The sequence below is a fragment of the Fukomys damarensis genome, unplaced genomic scaffold (assembly GCF_012274545.1).
Source record: "Fukomys damarensis isolate Sample0158 unplaced genomic scaffold, DMR_v1.0_HiC HiC_scaffold_2, whole genome shotgun sequence".
Taxonomy (NCBI): Eukaryota; Metazoa; Chordata; class Mammalia; order Rodentia; family Bathyergidae; genus Fukomys; species Fukomys damarensis.
Genome location: NW_022900914.1, coordinates 28747522 through 28764664, shown reverse-complemented (window position 1 = coordinate 28764664; position 17143 = coordinate 28747522). Strand labels below are relative to the sequence as shown.

The 17143-nt window shown below is 42.8% G+C and overlaps 1 protein-coding gene across 13 annotated transcripts in view; it reads left to right on the top strand.

Moving 5' to 3' along the window:
* Nrxn1 (neurexin 1) overlaps positions 1 to 17143 on the top strand; it is a 986324-nt gene that overhangs the window by 434058 nt on the left and 535123 nt on the right. For all 13 annotated transcript variants that reach the window (XM_019206287.2, XM_019206286.2, XM_019206285.2 and 10 more), the window contains 2 exons: positions 785 to 1166; positions 2544 to 2734. In XM_019206287.2, coding sequence (XP_019061832.1) covers positions 785 to 1166; positions 2544 to 2734 — 573 coding nt within the window. The remainder of the gene's footprint in view (positions 1 to 784; positions 1167 to 2543; positions 2735 to 17143) is intronic.

Sequence of the window (17143 nt, the reverse complement as noted above, 5' to 3'; positions counted from 1 at the left end):
GGGGTGGAGAGGGGGAGAGGATGATTTGAGCAGTGAGCCTTTGTGTCTGCCACCAAGCTTCCTGCCAGGATGTTTAAAGAAGATTGTACCTGGTGGTAAGGTAGGCTAATCTTACAGGTATTTTCAAAATTGCTCCTGCTTTCCATGAGTACGCAGTAGTCAGCGTGGTTATGCTATGCCAAAGTGCAAGAACCATTGAATGATATAGCTCCAGGGGTCAGCAGAATTTTTGTAGTGTTAGCCTAGCAAATGCCAGCAAAGATCAGGGAGGATGAAAGAACACATTTAACTCCAAGTACATTTAAATGGCTTATTATTGGAAGAAAAGTCAGCAGCAGTTCACTATTTAAAGAAAAGCATCCCCTAACCTTACAGGTGAAATGTACGAATTCCTAATGGGGTGATGCGGGACCACCATTGCCCTCAATCCCTCCCTCACTCCCTTTTTCTTACCTTTGCCTTCTCCCTTCCTCTCTTTCATTTTCTTCCTACCTCCTTCCCTTCTTTCCTTTCATTCTTCCTTATCATACATATTTTGTAACTTATGTTATTGAAGAGGATTTTTGTTAAGACCTAACACTGGAATAGGGATCAATACTGACCTGATAAAATGCTATGGTGAAAACCAGGCTTACGCTTTTCTTAGGTATTTTTCCTAGTATACAATTGATTATCAAGGAAGTATTATTTTTGTGTGTTTTAAAATATATGGTTGCCATAGAACTCAAAGCTGAAGGTGCCTTTGGCTACGACAGTTTATAACGTATAAAATCTTTTCTTTTAGGCCAAATGGCAGGTGACCATACAAGGCTGGAGTTCCACAACATAGAGACTGGCATCATCACAGAACGTCGATACCTGTCCTCTGTACCCTCCAACTTCATCGGGCACCTGCAGAGCCTGACATTTAATGGCATGGCATACATCGACTTGTGTAAAAATGGTGACATAGATTACTGTGAGCTCAATGCCAGATTTGGCTTCAGGAACATCATAGCAGACCCTGTCACCTTCAAGACCAAATCCAGCTATGTTGCCTTAGCTACGTTGCAAGCCTATACTTCTATGCATCTTTTTTTCCAGTTCAAGACCACATCTTTAGATGGACTAATTCTCTATAACAGTGGGGATGGAAATGACTTTATTGTGGTTGAATTAGTTAAAGGGTAAGTATATGCTACTGAAATGGCAAATGAGCAAGACTTTGGATAAATGGCCTTCGATTTCCAAAACTACACACTAAACAGGATGTATTACAGGTATAAAAGGTGGTAGGCAGGAGGACAAATAGTGGATTGAGTTACATCATTTATTAGGATTCTTAATTATATATGGATTCATTATATTCATTTGTGTCTACATTTTGACCTGTGTGGTACAAATGATGTCAACTTCCAATTTATATTTGGCATTCCCTGAATATCACATTTCAAATGTGTAGCTCTTGACTATGTACAATGTAATTCCACAGAAGAATTTTGGCAAGTTTATAGGCAGATGTGTGCTAAAGTAAATAGGTAATCCAAAAAAACTTAAAATTAAATGTCACAAATTTAATTTAAATGTCACCTCAGGCTTAATTCTATGTCAGAATTCCTTGAATAATTTAGAAAGAATAATTTTTTAAAATTCCATTAAAAGAAGGATAAAAATTTGATTTGAGTGTTTATTCAATCACTCAGTGAATAATATTATATGTTTACAGTGAGTTAGGTAATGTGCCAGGCTATGTAGAGGTACTTTTCCTTGCCATTTTAGTGTATATCTCAGATTCCCACCAACCATCTCACACACACACACACACACACACACACACACACACACACACACACACACACACACACACACACACACACACACACACACACACACACACACACACACACACTCCCTGACATACAATCCTAGTGTATATAAGTGAAACAAAACAGAAAAGAAAAACACTATGAAAAGTTTCCTGAGATGATCACATACAAATGCTTAGGAGAAAAGGAAATTCAGAAGACGTGTGGGGGAGGGAGTAGACATCTGAATGTGGTCTTCAAGTAGAGTGCATCTTCCTCCTAAAGCAACAAGGATTCAAAATGGAAAGGAAAACGTGCTAGAAGCTGAGAGTTACTATTTCAGTGTGGTTAGAAAGAGTAGAGGGAAATGGTGTAGGCATAGCGAAAGGGCACAGCTTCTGGTGAAGAAGTGGTTTCCTTATGCATCTGGTTACCTTGACACCAAGGCAACTGAAAGCTGCTGGGATGGATGGCACCGGCACATATCTGCTTTGCTCTATCATATCAAGACTACGAGTACATTCTTCTCACTCATAATCTTGAAAGGATAGAGCAGAGTAGACATCTGCCGGTGCCATCCATCCCAGCGTTTTCAGTTGCTTCTCACACAAGCCAGGCTGCTATGGAACTCACTCTCAGGACTTCCAGCAAGCAGAGAACCAGCTGAATGGGGGATGCATCTCTGCAGGCAATGTCTGATTCAGCTCCATCGCAGATTCAAAAAGCGATGACACTTCCTCCTTTTCCTTTTCTCCCCAGGTACTTACATTATGTGTTTGATTTGGGAAATGGTGCTAACCTCATCAAAGGGAGCTCAAACAAACCACTCAACGACAATCAGTGGCACAATGTGATGATATCAAGGGACACCAGCAATCTCCACACCGTAAAAATCGACACAAAAATCACAACGCAAATCACTGCTGGAGCCAGGAACTTAGACCTCAAGAGTAAGTACTTGCTAAGCCAGAGGCAGCAGCCTCACACCACACAGTTTCTGCCCCCAGGGAAAATCCTCTGCCTTGGGGCAGTGTGGGCTTTCCACAAGGGTGACCAGAATCTCATTTCCAGCACATGATTAATAATACAACACACAGGCCTCCGCTCTTCCTTTCATGTGGCAAGAACATATGTATTTTTAATAGCAGCTCAGAAAATGTAACACCTTGAAATGCATGCATGATTAATATTTAAAGAGTGAGAAGAATGTACTCGTAGTCTTGATATGATAGAGCAAAGTAGACATTTGCCGGTGCCATCCATCCCAGCAGTTTTCATTTGCCTTGGTGTCACGGTAACCAGATGCATAAGGAACTTATTCTCCAGCTTGTTGCTTTTCTTCCTTGATGACTTTTCCTAAATGCTTTCAAACCCTCTGGTCAACAGGAGTCTGAACCTGGAGTACCCGTGCCCACAGGAATGCCTCTTTCCTCAGCTGTTGACAGAGTCTTTGTAGGACATTTGCTTCCTCAAGTGAACAAGGCAAAATGCTTAGAGGACATGTCAGCAGCAGGCAACATGAGAGAGGTTTTACTGGAGCTGGCCTTTGTGATTTACTAAGAGTATTTGCATGTCCCATCTCATTTAACACAACAGCCACTGGGGGAAATTGTATTGTCGTGTTACTCTGAATGAAGGAAGTCTGAGGTTTGAATAATTCACTCAAGGACAAAATAGCTGCTGGGACAGAGAGAGGCTGGCCTGACAGAGCCTCTGCAACTGCCTCTCCCCTGTACCTGAAGCAGGAAAAGCCCTGCGCATATCATTGTGGGGGTGTTTGGCTTAAACAAGAGGCTTATTGCTAGTGCTGTGATCTCTCCCTTTGATTTAAAAGGCAAATCCATGGGAGAGTTAGGAAGCTGGGAAGAGAAAATCCACAGAACTCTTCCTAGAGAAAACCGATCTTTCTAAATAAGGTGAAAGGGAAAATACAAGTATTCACTCTCTGTAACTGTAGAATATCTTTACAATTCTGGGGTATTATTTGTTCCCCACACCAAATGCGTGGTAAAGCCCTTCTTCCTTCTTTCACAGTGGCCTCTTAGGAGCTTTGAAGAGCTTGCTGTGCCCCTAAATCTGATAGCTAAGCTCAAAAAAAACAAAAACAAAAACAGCAACAACAAAAACCCAGCATGGAGTTTGAAGGCAATTCTGTGTAGCAGGCAGACCTCATTCTCTCTCTACTCCTTACCAGGAGTGAACAGAGTGGGTTTGTATCAGGGTGGAGGGCCCCACGGTCTCACAGCCACCTCGGGTGATTGTGAAAGGAAAGGGGTGGATGGTGACCTTCGGTGTGCTGGCCGCTGCCATCACAGTGAAAGCAAGGCACTGTCTCGTGGGTGTGGGGGAGTCTCAGAGAGCGCAGGGAACCTCCCCGTGTCAGAGGCGAAAACCGGGACAAAAGATGTGGTGCGTGAACGTTTGAAGTATGTGAGGCCCTACGGGTCCACGGCACAGAGAAGTAGCAGTGGGCAGCAGGCGGGGCCATTTCCTTTCGGATATCAACGGTGCTGCCTCTGAGAAGCCAGCATTTGCTTGTCATTCATAAAAATACGTGAGTGTAATAGGAAGCTGAGATAAACTGGGGTGGGTAGGTGCAGGGTGCCTTTCCAAACCTTAGAAGCCTACACAGCTGACTTTCCTTAAAACATGGCATGTTTCATTATGCTGAAGATAAGGCTTTTCCTGTTTTAAAATTGTGAATTTTATCACAGATGATATATAATACAAAGATGTTAAATGCTAAATTCGAAATACCCTTCCTTTTTTTTTTTTTTTTTTTTTTTTTTTATTACCGGGGATTGAACTCTGGTCCTTGCACTTGCAAGGCAGGCCACTGAACCTCTGAGCTAAATCCCTGGCCCCTAAAATACCCTTACTTTTTGCAAAAGCACAATTAAATGTAATGTGAAATCATAATGTATTTTTAAAGCAGCTCAACCTGCAACCTTAGAATAAAATTTTTAAAGTGGAAAAAAACTAAATGTGATAAAATTTCTCAACTGAATAATTAGATTCTTTACTAATGATTATCACTTTAAACCTTGTGAAGTTCTCAGGTATTTTCAGACTTGCCAGACTAGGAGTCAAAAAGTGAGAACAAGTTCCTAGAGTTAAGTCAAGCTTTCACTCTTGTAGCGTGGGAGTGGCCTAAGGGATACAACCCCTAAGCCCCCTGTCATATGTGACCTCTGCCAGTAGGGGGCTCAAGAGTGTGATGCGGGGGTCGCCTTCCGTCAGATCACCCAATCATCAGGCACTAACCAAATGGTATTCACCGAGCCCTGAAACGTGTCAAGAGTGGAGTGCAGAGCTGGGAGAAGGATGACAGTGTCCGCCGAGAAAGCTACTGTCTTAATGAGCCGACCGATGTGGAGGCATCGCATGTAGGACAGAGAAGGAAGGGCACTTTGGAGATGGAGGCACCAGGGGGAACCTTTGAAGTAGTAAGGTTTGAGCGGTATCCGAAGGATGAGGAAGAGCAGCTCGGTTTTCTCTCTCCTTCCCACTTGGACCCGCACAGTGATGTAGGAGTAACTGAGCAGCTCTAGATTCAAGGAGAGTGAAAGTTGTCTCATTCAGTCAATAGTTTTATGGTATGTTTATTTTTCTCATAGCCTGTACCCCTAAAGAATTAATTAAAATGAATCAGATCGATTCCGCACCCTGCTCAAAGCTATTGCTGCCGTCTTTGGTTCTTCTCACGGTGAGGCCAATGGACTGAACTACGTCAGACTTGTAGGGTCGCATACATGAAACGCAAATTTCTGGATCCCAGCACAAGTCAAGGAGGCAGTTTCCATTTGAGAGGGATGTTCCAGCAATGAATTTCCTGAGAGCACTGTGTTACAGAGTCCTGAAATAGTGCAAGACCTCTGTTGGGTGGGACACCTTTAACTCTTTTTAAAAAACTGTTGTATAAATCTTTGTTTTGCTTTTATTTTGTAACTGTAGTGTTTTGTCCATTCTTGACTGAAGTTCCATTTATCCACTGATTGAGGGTTTTTTGGCTTTTTTCCCTCTTGCATTACTATACCTTAAAACGACACTAGAGGGCAGCATAAGGCCACAGACCATGCTGTATGGTGGCGGTGGGTGGAGATGACCTCAGCCTGCTCCATTTGTTCTGGGAAGCAGAATTTCTTTGTTTTCAGACATCTGAAATTCCACATTTAGCCTTTACAATGATGTATATTTTTGTCTGTAGCTCTGCTGCATTTTATATACAATTTTAGTTAGCAACCTGAAAGCTGGGCCCTTGTGTTCTGCGCCCCACCTTAGCCCCGTGGAGACGGTCGTAAACGAATAGGAGTCCCTTTGGTCCCCCGAGAGGGATTGCATGCAGGTGACCTTGTTCAAATTATCTTTCCTGACACTGCCATGTTCTCAGGGGGTTGTATGTCTCTCCCTGCTGATCCCATTTTGCTTTCATCTTTATTTCCCAGCTGTTTGTGTTCTATTCCTGCTGGCTATTGTGTGCAGTCTGCCACACACAGAAAGAGGCAGCACACGTTTGCTCTCTGGAGTCATTTCCTGCAGCAGCTTTCTATTCAGGTTGGAACTCCCAAGTCCTAATCCCTTCAGTGAGGTGAAGGGAGGGTGCAATTTCTCCTTGTGTCCCTTCTCCTGTCCCTATATTTGGCAAATTTATATATTTGTGCGTATGTGTATATGAGAAGGAACTAATAATTATTGAGACCCTACTAAAAACCAAATAGATTTTAAATGAGGTTATTGTATGCAATCCTCGCAGTTACATGAAACAGAAAAGAAGGGTCATTTTGGATCTCCACCTTTCATGGGTTCCACTCATACGTTTATCCTCGGTAAATAGAGCACAGTTTACTGGCCGGAGATAAACATAAAGATTCTTGGGTGCATGGGGTACAGTGCCCTCAAGTGGCCACAGAGCACAACTACACAAGGGAGTCATGACCGACATCCAGGTCTTCCCAGGTATTTGTGCTTCCTCCATTCCTCTCTGTCTAAAACCCTAAGTTTCTTTGCCTGTAGGGCCTTGAACTCTTGCACAACTTTATGGTCTTGGCTGGACTCTTGTCACCATCTGTCTTTTCCTTAACCCTCCTATCATCCTAAATCTCACCCTGAAGAGAAGTGCGTGTTCTGCATGTCCAGCTACCAAGCGACTAAAGGCTAACCTAATTGGAAACAGACAGGTAGGGCCTTCCATTCAAACACAGCCCAAGACATGGAAGCGCTGTTCTCGTTCTTTTCTTCTCGACCTCAGACAAGTCTATTAACCAGTTACCTTCTACAGCCCTGAAAAGGAGGTACATTTTTCTATTTTCTACCCTTTCGTATTGCTGTTTGAAAAATGTTTGCTGAGACATTTCTGCAGACTTGAAGAAAAGTCCAAAAGTACTGTTTTGTTTAACCATGCCCAAAGTTTGCAGAGCCGGCCCATAGGGCATCTGATGGCACCCTTGTCCGGCCTAGGTAATTCATTTCAGAAGGAAATGTACGGGGAAGGGCTTGACCTTGAGCGTGGCCTCAGAGAAAATGATGATGTTGGAAGTGGAAGGAGGGGCCTGCTGCCCTGCTGGATAAGCGCTCTTCATTACAGTTCTTGTTTGTAGGAGAAGGATATGTACTAACATTGCTTCAGTTTGTGGGAAATTATTTTAAAGATCCATTAGGAAGTTAGCGAGACAGACTAGAAACTCTCAGCTGCTGAATAACGAGGCCGAGCCAAGGATGAGGACTCTGTTCTAATCGTTCTGTGGGATGACACAGGGGACACTCTTGGGCGTGTGCACCCTTGGAGCCTCATCCTCTGGCTCCGTAGAGCTTTCCAGCTGTCATCAGAGCCTGGAGACCTTTTCTGTGCCCCACCAGCTTTTTTTGCTGCCACCACTAGGGGAACTCCCTGGGCTTTTGGCTTCTTCTGACTTGCGACTTCTGCCTGTTGTTTCTGCCCCTCTTCTCTCTGCTTCCTCTTCTCTCTCCTCCTTTACCTCCCTGTCTGATCCCTCAAAAGACGGGATTTAATGTGGGAAACAGTCCTGTGCCCCCGTCTCTTCTGGAAGACAGCTTCACAGGGTTCACCCCACTGTGGCGGACCTGGCTCTCTTCTACACCAAGTAGCTGGGTTTTCACAGTGTGCAGTGAGCATGGTTTGCTCACTCAGAAAGTGTCCGAGTGTCATGCCAGAAAGCGGGGATGTGGGGAGGACAGAGTTTCAAGCGGGTGAGTAGAATTTGCAGTGCACTTTGAAATGTCCCTGGCTTCCATGGAGAGGATAGGCTGAGGCTCAGAGAAAAAGGACCATTTTGGAAGCAATCACCGCAGCACAGAGCAAAGACAATAAGGCTCTGAGTTTGTCAAAGTAAGACTTGACATTTTTTTACTCCTTTTCCCACACAAGAATTATAGAGCGGTCACTTCAAAGACAATTAGAGACATGAGACCATTGTTTCTCTTTTGATATCTCCATTGAATTCCCAGGCTCTGCAGAAATCAGTCTCAATCTGTTCTCCTTACTACAGAGCCCTTGTCAGTTTGTTTTAATCCCACTCTCACCTGCTTCATCCCAGTAAGACATCGTTGTCTACACAGCTATCTGAGCCCTGCTGCCTGACATTTGCTCTGGCTGTTCTTGCTTCTGCCTCTCTATGACCCTTGGACCAGCATTCACTACTGCACGAAATTTTAAGTTCTTTATTCCCTAATAACAATTCTTTTGTTTTTCCTTTACGCATTGTACTTGTTTTGGAAGTTTTCCGATGTTAGGTTTAATTTTTGCGTGTATAGTTTTTAAAAATCTCATTCTCTCTAACTCTATTTGAGATTTCTCTTCCCACCACAGGAATTATAGAAACTTGGGACAAGAAAAGATCTTGGAGAAAGTCCATTCTGACCAGTATTTTGCTTATGAGAGAAATGTGCTGGGGCCAATTGACCTCCATACCCATGGATCTAGTTAGGGTTCCATATCCAGTCTTCAAGTTCTCAGCTCAATATTTCGACAAAAGGCCAAGAAAAAACAAGTTTTATTGTTCATATCCACCTCAGCTGACTACCACTGACAGCTCTGAGAAACACGTTGCAAAGAAATCTGAAGCCACGTGAACTCACTGGGCAAGACTGTGGCGTGGTGGGTGTCGGGATGAGATGGAGATATGAGCGCGTGGACCCTTTTCAGTTCTTTGCTTGTAGTCTGCCTCTAAGGCTTTGACTTTTCCCATCGGCACATGCTCAGTACCCTGGCGCTGGTGCAGAAACACAAGCTTTGGTTTGCATGCTTGGAACAGCTGCAAAGAGAAATAGCATTACATCTTTCCACAGCACGGTGGTGCCTGAAAGGCTAAACCAGTATCTAGATGCCTTTCAGGGCACAGAGCCAGTTTGTCTTGTCCCAGTGGGGTGATGATTAGAGGACCTGAGCTCTTAAGAGTTGTGCCATTTGCAGATGGGTTGGTTAACAAGTCCCTTCCCGTGTTCAGAGCAGAGTTGTAACGGGTCCAGGGAGTACTTGCGTGCCCTCATTCTCATCCAGAGATGGGCCTTTGGTCCCAGTCGCTGTTCAGGAGCTGTCTCCTTGGAGCTTGGGCTTCACGGTCAAGTTTCCTGTGTCATCTTGGAAAGCAAGTGAGGCACCATCTCTTTCACTCAAGAGGTTTATATCTTCCACTTTCACGGCTCTCACACCTTCCTCTTTCAGTCGACGGAAAACTAGACAAAGATCATTGGGATACAAGAAGCATAAACCTAGACAGACCAACTTAAGTGGAAAAGGGAGGGAGGGAAGCAGTAGCAGATTATAGTTTTTTCCTGAGGTACAGGAAAAGTGAGAGCCATATTCAAGAGAGCTGTGGGCAGTAAGCCAGTATGGCTTCCTCCCTCGGTCTCTACAAGAGACTGAGCTGCTGCCCACCCAGACTTCCTACATTCTCCTCTTTTTCTGTGCATTGCCTTTTGCTGTTTTCAAAGCTTTAGTAAATGGAGTCTCTCCAGATCTGACCAATTTAAACACCTAAGAGAGACTCACTGCAGTATAGGATCCTAGCCCCAAACGCATGGGAAAATAATTGGGTTGTGACAAATGTCCTCCCTGTGAGCAACATGAGGGGATTGGAAACAAAGTTACATTGCGCAGTTATGAACTCTCTAGATGTGTCTGAACAATTGCTTGGGTGGGCAACTCAGGACATAAGTGGAGCCATGAAAGGCTACAAAAATATTTTTTTTTTTTTACCTTCTCTTACAGAAAGCCAGGGTAGTATATGCCTAGCTCTAGAAGAGAGTACAAGAACAAGACCTAAGGTCATCAAAGTGGTGAAACACTGCATACTAGGTGGCACCAAAATATTTGCATGACAAAATTCACAAACACTTGAGTGAACAGAACTTTCCGCTGGTGGAGACAGAGATTATATCGGGTGGGGTCAAACAGAGGTGGTACCTGGGATACAAAAGCCAGAAGCCACAATCACAGGCTCCTAGGAATCCATAGGAAAGAGCGGGGAAGAAGGACACTAGACTGTTGCCTTGCCCTTTGTGAAATTATGGGGATTCATCGTGGGCCTCTATAAATCTATGAAAGACAGTGGCACAGCTGGTGTCTGGGTAGTGTTAAACATGTTCACTATAGGTCCCTAGAGGGAGTGGCACTGTTAGTTTCAGGTAATTTTCTCATTTAGTTAGGGTTCAGCAATGATACAGTCTGTCTCTCTCTCTCTCTCTCTCTCTCTCTCTCCCTCTCTCTCTGTCTCAGAATGAGCCAGAGGATTTCTGATGTGTACTGCTGATTCTAAAAAACTTTTGAATCATGGGTCAGAATTATAATAGATTGGAAAGTTGGATGGGCTTAGTACACAGTTTCCTCTGCCAGATGCCGTAGAATCAACTCAGTCCTCTTCCCTCATAGGAGAGCACAATTGCTATGTCACAGTGGTGCCGTTAGGCCTGTTTTTGTCACACAATAGACCCTGCTTCCAGGGTTATGTAAGTCATAGGTTTTCCTGTTTGCAGCACATTGATGTGATTTGTGTGTGTGTCTGTTTTTACAAGTCAGTTCTCGGCCTGTGCAGTTAATTATGGTGGTCCTTATTAAAGATAATGTGGGAAGCAACATAGCATTGTAATTGAGGACACAGACTCGGGAATCAGAGAGACATGGGGCAATAGTAATCCCACTCCTTTTTGCATGTTTGCCCTTAGGCAAGACATGCCTCTCTCTTCCTTACCATCACCTACCCTTTACTAAGCATTTTGTAAGAGGTTTGCATGTATTTTCCCGTACTTCTCATAGGAGGCTGCTGTCCTGGTGTCTGCATGTCCTCATGCTGTAGGTGATGATGCCAAGGTAAGGCTCAGGGAGGTGAAGCATCACAGTAGAACAGCAGTGATCATCCCGTCAAACAGTAATAATTATCATTGTAATCGTTCTCAAGGGCTTGTCACATCCCAGGCTTGTCTTATTTACATGGGAGATTTCATTTTATTTTTACCACAGTATGCAGTCACCAATGTACTTGATGCCTAAGGGCTTATAAGAAGGTGAGGGCATCTTAGGGCTCACTTGGATATGTAGGTCAGCTTTCCATTCCTGCCCTGCACGCACGGGGAGCTCATCTGGCACTCTCAGGTTTCCCGTCTGTAGGTGACTCCCTGTAGGTCTTAGTCACTGTCTTCATCGTGGAGACGAAAAACCTGACACCCACAGCTTTGAGGAGGAGACCTTTATCTTGGCTCACGGTTTCAGCAGTTCAGTCAAAGGTCAGCTGGCTGCAAGGTCAGAAGGCGTGATGAAAGGTCACGGTGGAAGAGAGCCCTTAATGTCGTGGTGGCCAGGAAGCAGGGGTGGAGGGGAGGAACTGGGAGGGAGGTGCACCCTTCCTTGCTGGTCGTACTGCCAGTCACCCACCTGTACTGGTCAGATCCCACCTCCCAACAGTGCTGGGCCAGGCACTCATGAGTGGATCAGTGCCCCAGGATCCAGTCACCTTCCAGAGCCCGCCTCTGGACCCATGAGAACTTGAAGGTCACCCAGACCCACAGTTTAACAGCGCTCCTGTCTCACCCTCACTACCCACTCACTGCCTCCACTTTCCCACACGACACAATGCCTTAGAATCTCTCAGAGACCCAGAGCTGTAAGAAGACTTCAAACAGTGCAAAGGCTGGTCCTAGTGTGACAATTCTGTGATACAACAGACCCTTTTATCTATAAATTTAACGTGCACTTTTCCATCTATTTTTTAAGGAACTTGATGGCCTGTGACATAATTATTTGCATTTTTGCTGAGAAGTAAGTATGAATCATATATAGCAACAGGGTGCTATGCAAAACTGTATCTCCGTGAGAGAGACTGTTTCTTGGCTTGGATCCATCTTTGTTTTCTCTTCAAAGATAATATAAACCATCTTCATCCCTAAGCACTTATATAGCAGGCACCATGAAAAGGGCTTAAATATGAAAGTGTTACATTAATTACATTAAAGAGTCATGATGTTTTAACATAGTCAAGGCAAAAAAATTATTTGTTATATCAAGCCATTACTTTCCAATGCATTGTTTATTACTTAGGAGCCTGAGACAGGAGAATCACTTGAGTCCAGAAATTCTAGACCAAGGTGGCAAACATAGTGATATTTCATTTTAAAAATGCATTATGTTGAGGAATTTGTTCCATATACTGGCTTAGAGGAAATAGTTGTGCCTACTTTTTTTTTTTTTGGTACCAGAGATCAAACTCGGGTCCTTGTTCTTGTGAGGCAGGCTCTGGAAACACTGAGCTAAATCCCTGGCCCCATTTGTACCTACTTTTAATAGCTGTGCCAATTCTAGAATCACTTTATATTATAAAACATAATCTTCATTTAAAAAATTTAAATTTAAATAATCAGTGTAAGGAAATTTCCATGAATTTTTACCCTTTCAGCCCTAAAAACCCAGCCCCTTCCCAGTGTTCCTATTTTTGAAAGTTTTCTCAAAAGACAAGTCTGCATCCTCCGACTGAAGGAAAGTGGCAGGGAACAGCCAGCAAGTTCTTCAGGAAACTGCCTGTTTCTCTCCCAGGCACCTCAAGTGCAGTTTGGGTCGTCCAACCCAGTGGATAGTCGGACTACTGCAAAAATAGTATGCTTCCCTCTTTTCCTTTTATTACTCTAGTTAGAGCATTTATGATTACCTGAGAAGAACAAGGGCCATAAAACCAGTGTTTTACCTTTTGCTTTGTAATGTTAGGATAGCTATCTCATAGTTACACTGCCCCTTATTTACTGTGCTGGCACTTTGGTCACAACTTCAATTGCGTTATTCTACTTCACAATATGATGTCTTACTCCTTAGAACAATTAGATGATTGAGCTAGTAACATCCCAGGTATATGAGAAAATAGAGATTCAGAAAGGATGTGTGACTTGTGTACTCTTAAACAGCAGTGACTTCATAGAGGTAGAAACAGGATTGGAGCTCATTGTAGGTCTATAACATTCTTTAAGTACAACTATATGTATTTGGCTATATTAAAGAGACTTTTTATGAATATGAAGACCGACGTGATGCTTATTTTAATCTTTGGGGATAAAATGTCATGTAATAAAATGAAACGCTTTGCCTTCCATAGGAAATTTATGTTATTACTACATGGTATAGTGCTTAAAATGCACTTCTGATCTTTGAAAAGTAAATACCTATTTCTAATTTCACATTTTTTCACACTTTTCCCTTCCCTCTGTTATGCACAGAATGGGTAGATAGATAAGAGAGATAGATGATAGATGATAGATAAATCAATAGATGATAGATAGATAGATAGGTAGAATCTTATGTCTTTAGCCCATGAAATCCTCCTCAAACAATACAGCCAATGTTTTTAATAGCTGAATTGCTTTCTAGGTATTCTATAGAACATTTGTATGTTTATATTTATGGGTGCTTGTAACAGACCCAGGCAGATACACAGAAATTGGTAGAGTATTGGTTGGCTTATCTCTCAGTCGTGGTTGGTACCATGGGCTATTTATGGACTTACCTTTCTTCTTTGTCCTTTACAACAAGTTCTCACCTTTCTGCCCTTGAGGAGGTATCTTTGCTCATAAGTGTCTGCATGGCGAAAAAATAAAGTATTTGAAGTCATTCCCTAAAGTATTCCATTATTTTAGAGCATTGGGTGAATTTATTAGGCACATTTGACTTTTAGGTTCAGAAAGAATTCCTTTTCAGAAGAAAAAATACAAAAATTTCAGATGCTTAAGGAAAAATTAAGAGCTTTATTTGACTATTATTATTGGGAAACCAGGCCCTCACACCAGAAGAAACTGGTGCTCCTTGGTTCTTTGAGTCTTTGAGGAAGGAATTCAGAAAAGGAACATAGGAAGTTATATAGACAGTTTTATTGCAACGTGATTAATCTGCGGAGAGATAAATAGAGAAGTACAGCTTCAAGCATGAACGTGAGCGATTTCCAAGATGGCAGATGCCCCAGAATTAGGTCTCAGGCTCTGTTCATATGATTAAATGGGTCTTCCAGGAATATCATTTTCTTCCACTAAAGTTATTGTGTTTACAAGGAAAATGGGGCTGTTTTGACCAACCTCAAAGGGAAGAAGGTTCCTGCTTACTCTTTAGATGGAATGTGTCACAGTTTGCTTTGAGACCTTGAGGTTTTTTCCAACCCCTTGGCCATGATCTGGACTTTGTACAGGGCCTGGAACTCTCCAGGATGCACAGGCGAACTTACATTCTCTTGGGACATAGGTTAAAGCCATAAACTTGTTCAGATTGTATTTATAACTAAGGATAAAGAAAACAAAGAGGAAAAAGTAACATCTTTGCTTTCAGCCACCTGTCTCCAGGTCAGGTTGTTCTAACTTTCTGGTTAACACTGTTAAGCCTGTGATATATGTGAAAGTCTTTGGCAATGTTGTGAAGTTTTCTTGTGTTCTGTTTTCATTTTGGATTTTGTGTATGTGTGTGTGTGAATGTGTGGGTATGTGTGTCTGTGTACTTTTCACACACTGTCCTTTCAAACTACCATCCAGAAAGCCATGGGTGTCTTTGACCTCTCCTACCCTATATGTCGAAATTGAAAGCAGGTCCCATTTCTTGATCTGTATCAAGCAGGCCAATATTAGAGGGTGATATTCTTTATGCTTACTCTGTATACCACTAGGTCTGCCACACCCAAACTAAATTTTCATTTTTGTGAAGTAAAACAAAATTTCTTTGAAATAAGAAAATTTATTTCAGAAAAGAAAGAAAGCCAAACTGTTGTATAGAGCAACACAAATTTTCAGAAAAACAACAGTTTTGTGCCTAGGTCCTGCTTTTTGATCTTCCATTGAATAGTCTCTGTTAACTTCCATGTTTGAACTTCTCTACTCTGTCCTTGTCACTGAGGGGACTTTTTCACAAACTAGGAAAGAATGTGGTGCAATGGGCAAGATAGGCTGAGAGCCCAAGATTGAGGTGCTAGCATCGTCCTCTCTGTAATGAATGTATTGGCTTGGGCAGGTAACTTGCCCATAGGTTGCTCTGCTCACCTGTGAAGTCAGGATAACAGTAACTGTCTCCTTGGTTGCAATGAAAGATTGCTGTGAGGACCAGGGGAAGGCAAGTTGTCAGAGCACCTCCTGTAGCGAGGTACTGTGCTTGTGTAAGTTGCAACAGTGTGTGTGATGTCGAGAAGCTCTGCTGAGTCCTATGCAGTCCCAGAGAGAGTCACACAAAGAAAAGAAAATGACAGGGCTGTGTGCTCTAAAGGTTGGCACAGGTATCTAGTCTGGCTGGCATTGACAGGGGGACAAAACAGAACAAAACTGGAAATGTTTGTACCAGGTTTTCACTGAAAGATAATTTGGGAATTTAAAGCCATGAGATGAAGTTAGCTAGGTATGGATTTATATGCCTGAACTCACACCCCACCTGCCACTGTGTCACTGGCAGAGTGGATTTAAAAGAAGATGGATTACCACATGCACCACCGTAGCAGTTTCATTGTATTATTTCCCATTTAGCATGCCCACCAGGTTTTCCTCACAGTCTGTTGGCTAAACGCACAAACAAAATCTGTCTTCCTGTTGTATATTTTAGAATTATACTTTTTTAAAAAATCCTCCTTTTTTGGGCAATTTTATTTTAAAATTCCAGCTAGAAACAGAACTTTAAAACAGAAAGCATTCTCTGTTCTGTGCATAGAATAATGAAATATTAATTCTCAAAGGCTCCCTGTAGGAAAATATTAAGGTCTGACTGAGCACAAGCCTTATTAGTGCCCTCTACACCTCTCCTGAAGAGGTAGTAGTGTTAGGTTGGGTCAGGATTGCATGCAGGTTTCCAATCTAACTCTTTGGGGACACCTTGGAAAAGGAGCTGCCACATCTAAAGATCAAATTTATTGTCATGTGAATTCCATCCACTCATAAGAATTTTGACATCTAATATTTACCATTACAAATGCAAATTAACTTTTTTAATGAGATTACTCAGCATGCAGATGAGTCTCTCATTGTTCTGGCAGTCCTTTAGCTTGCTAAGACTCCTGTTATTCCTGTTATTTTTCTCCAGTGACCGTAACTCTCCAAAGTTTCTTATATTTCGTAGTATTGGAGCTGTATAAAGTGTCTACTTGCTACCTGGAGTATGCAGTGCTTAAGTTGGTGTTGGTTAAGTAAAAATGATCGTATTTTCAGAAGACCTAGGCTTTCATTCAGATTCTTCTATTTTCTACTGTTATTATTTGGAATTACGGTTTCTTCCTCTGTAGCATTTGTCTGATAAACTACACTCTTTGTAGCTCCAGGCGAAACGAAAAACTGGCTGCATGTACAAGTGTTTGGTAAAATTTAAGGTATTATATCAATGCCAGTTATCGCTTCAATGCTGAAGGCAAAGCTATCTTCTCTGGTACTGATCAGGGCAGTGTCACCAAGAAGCAAAACGGTGGAAGTGTGATGGAGAAAGACTGTAATCCTAGGCATCCTTGGTGGCTCAGAATCCGCATGGACGAAGACATCTGCAAACCAGTGGGAAATGCAGATGAGGATGATCAAACTCACTGGGGTCGAACATCAAGGGTCATCCACTGTTCTGCACAGACGTAAATGCAAGTGATGTCCACAGGGCACAGTAGTAGATGAGCCTGGGGAGAGTAGAGATGTCCACCGTGGGGCTGTGCCTGTGGAGGCTGCAGGAGTCAGGCCGTATTTGCACATGAAGCAGTGCAGAGAATGACAAGGCGGCCAGAAATGGAATCCCATAGAAAGCCAGGATAGGCTCAAGTTGAATTTCCTACAGATTTACACTTATTTGAACTGTGCAAGACTCACTGTGAGGCTTTTATTATTGCATATTGATACCCCGGACTGTTTTTGTACTTCTGTCTCTGTGTCTG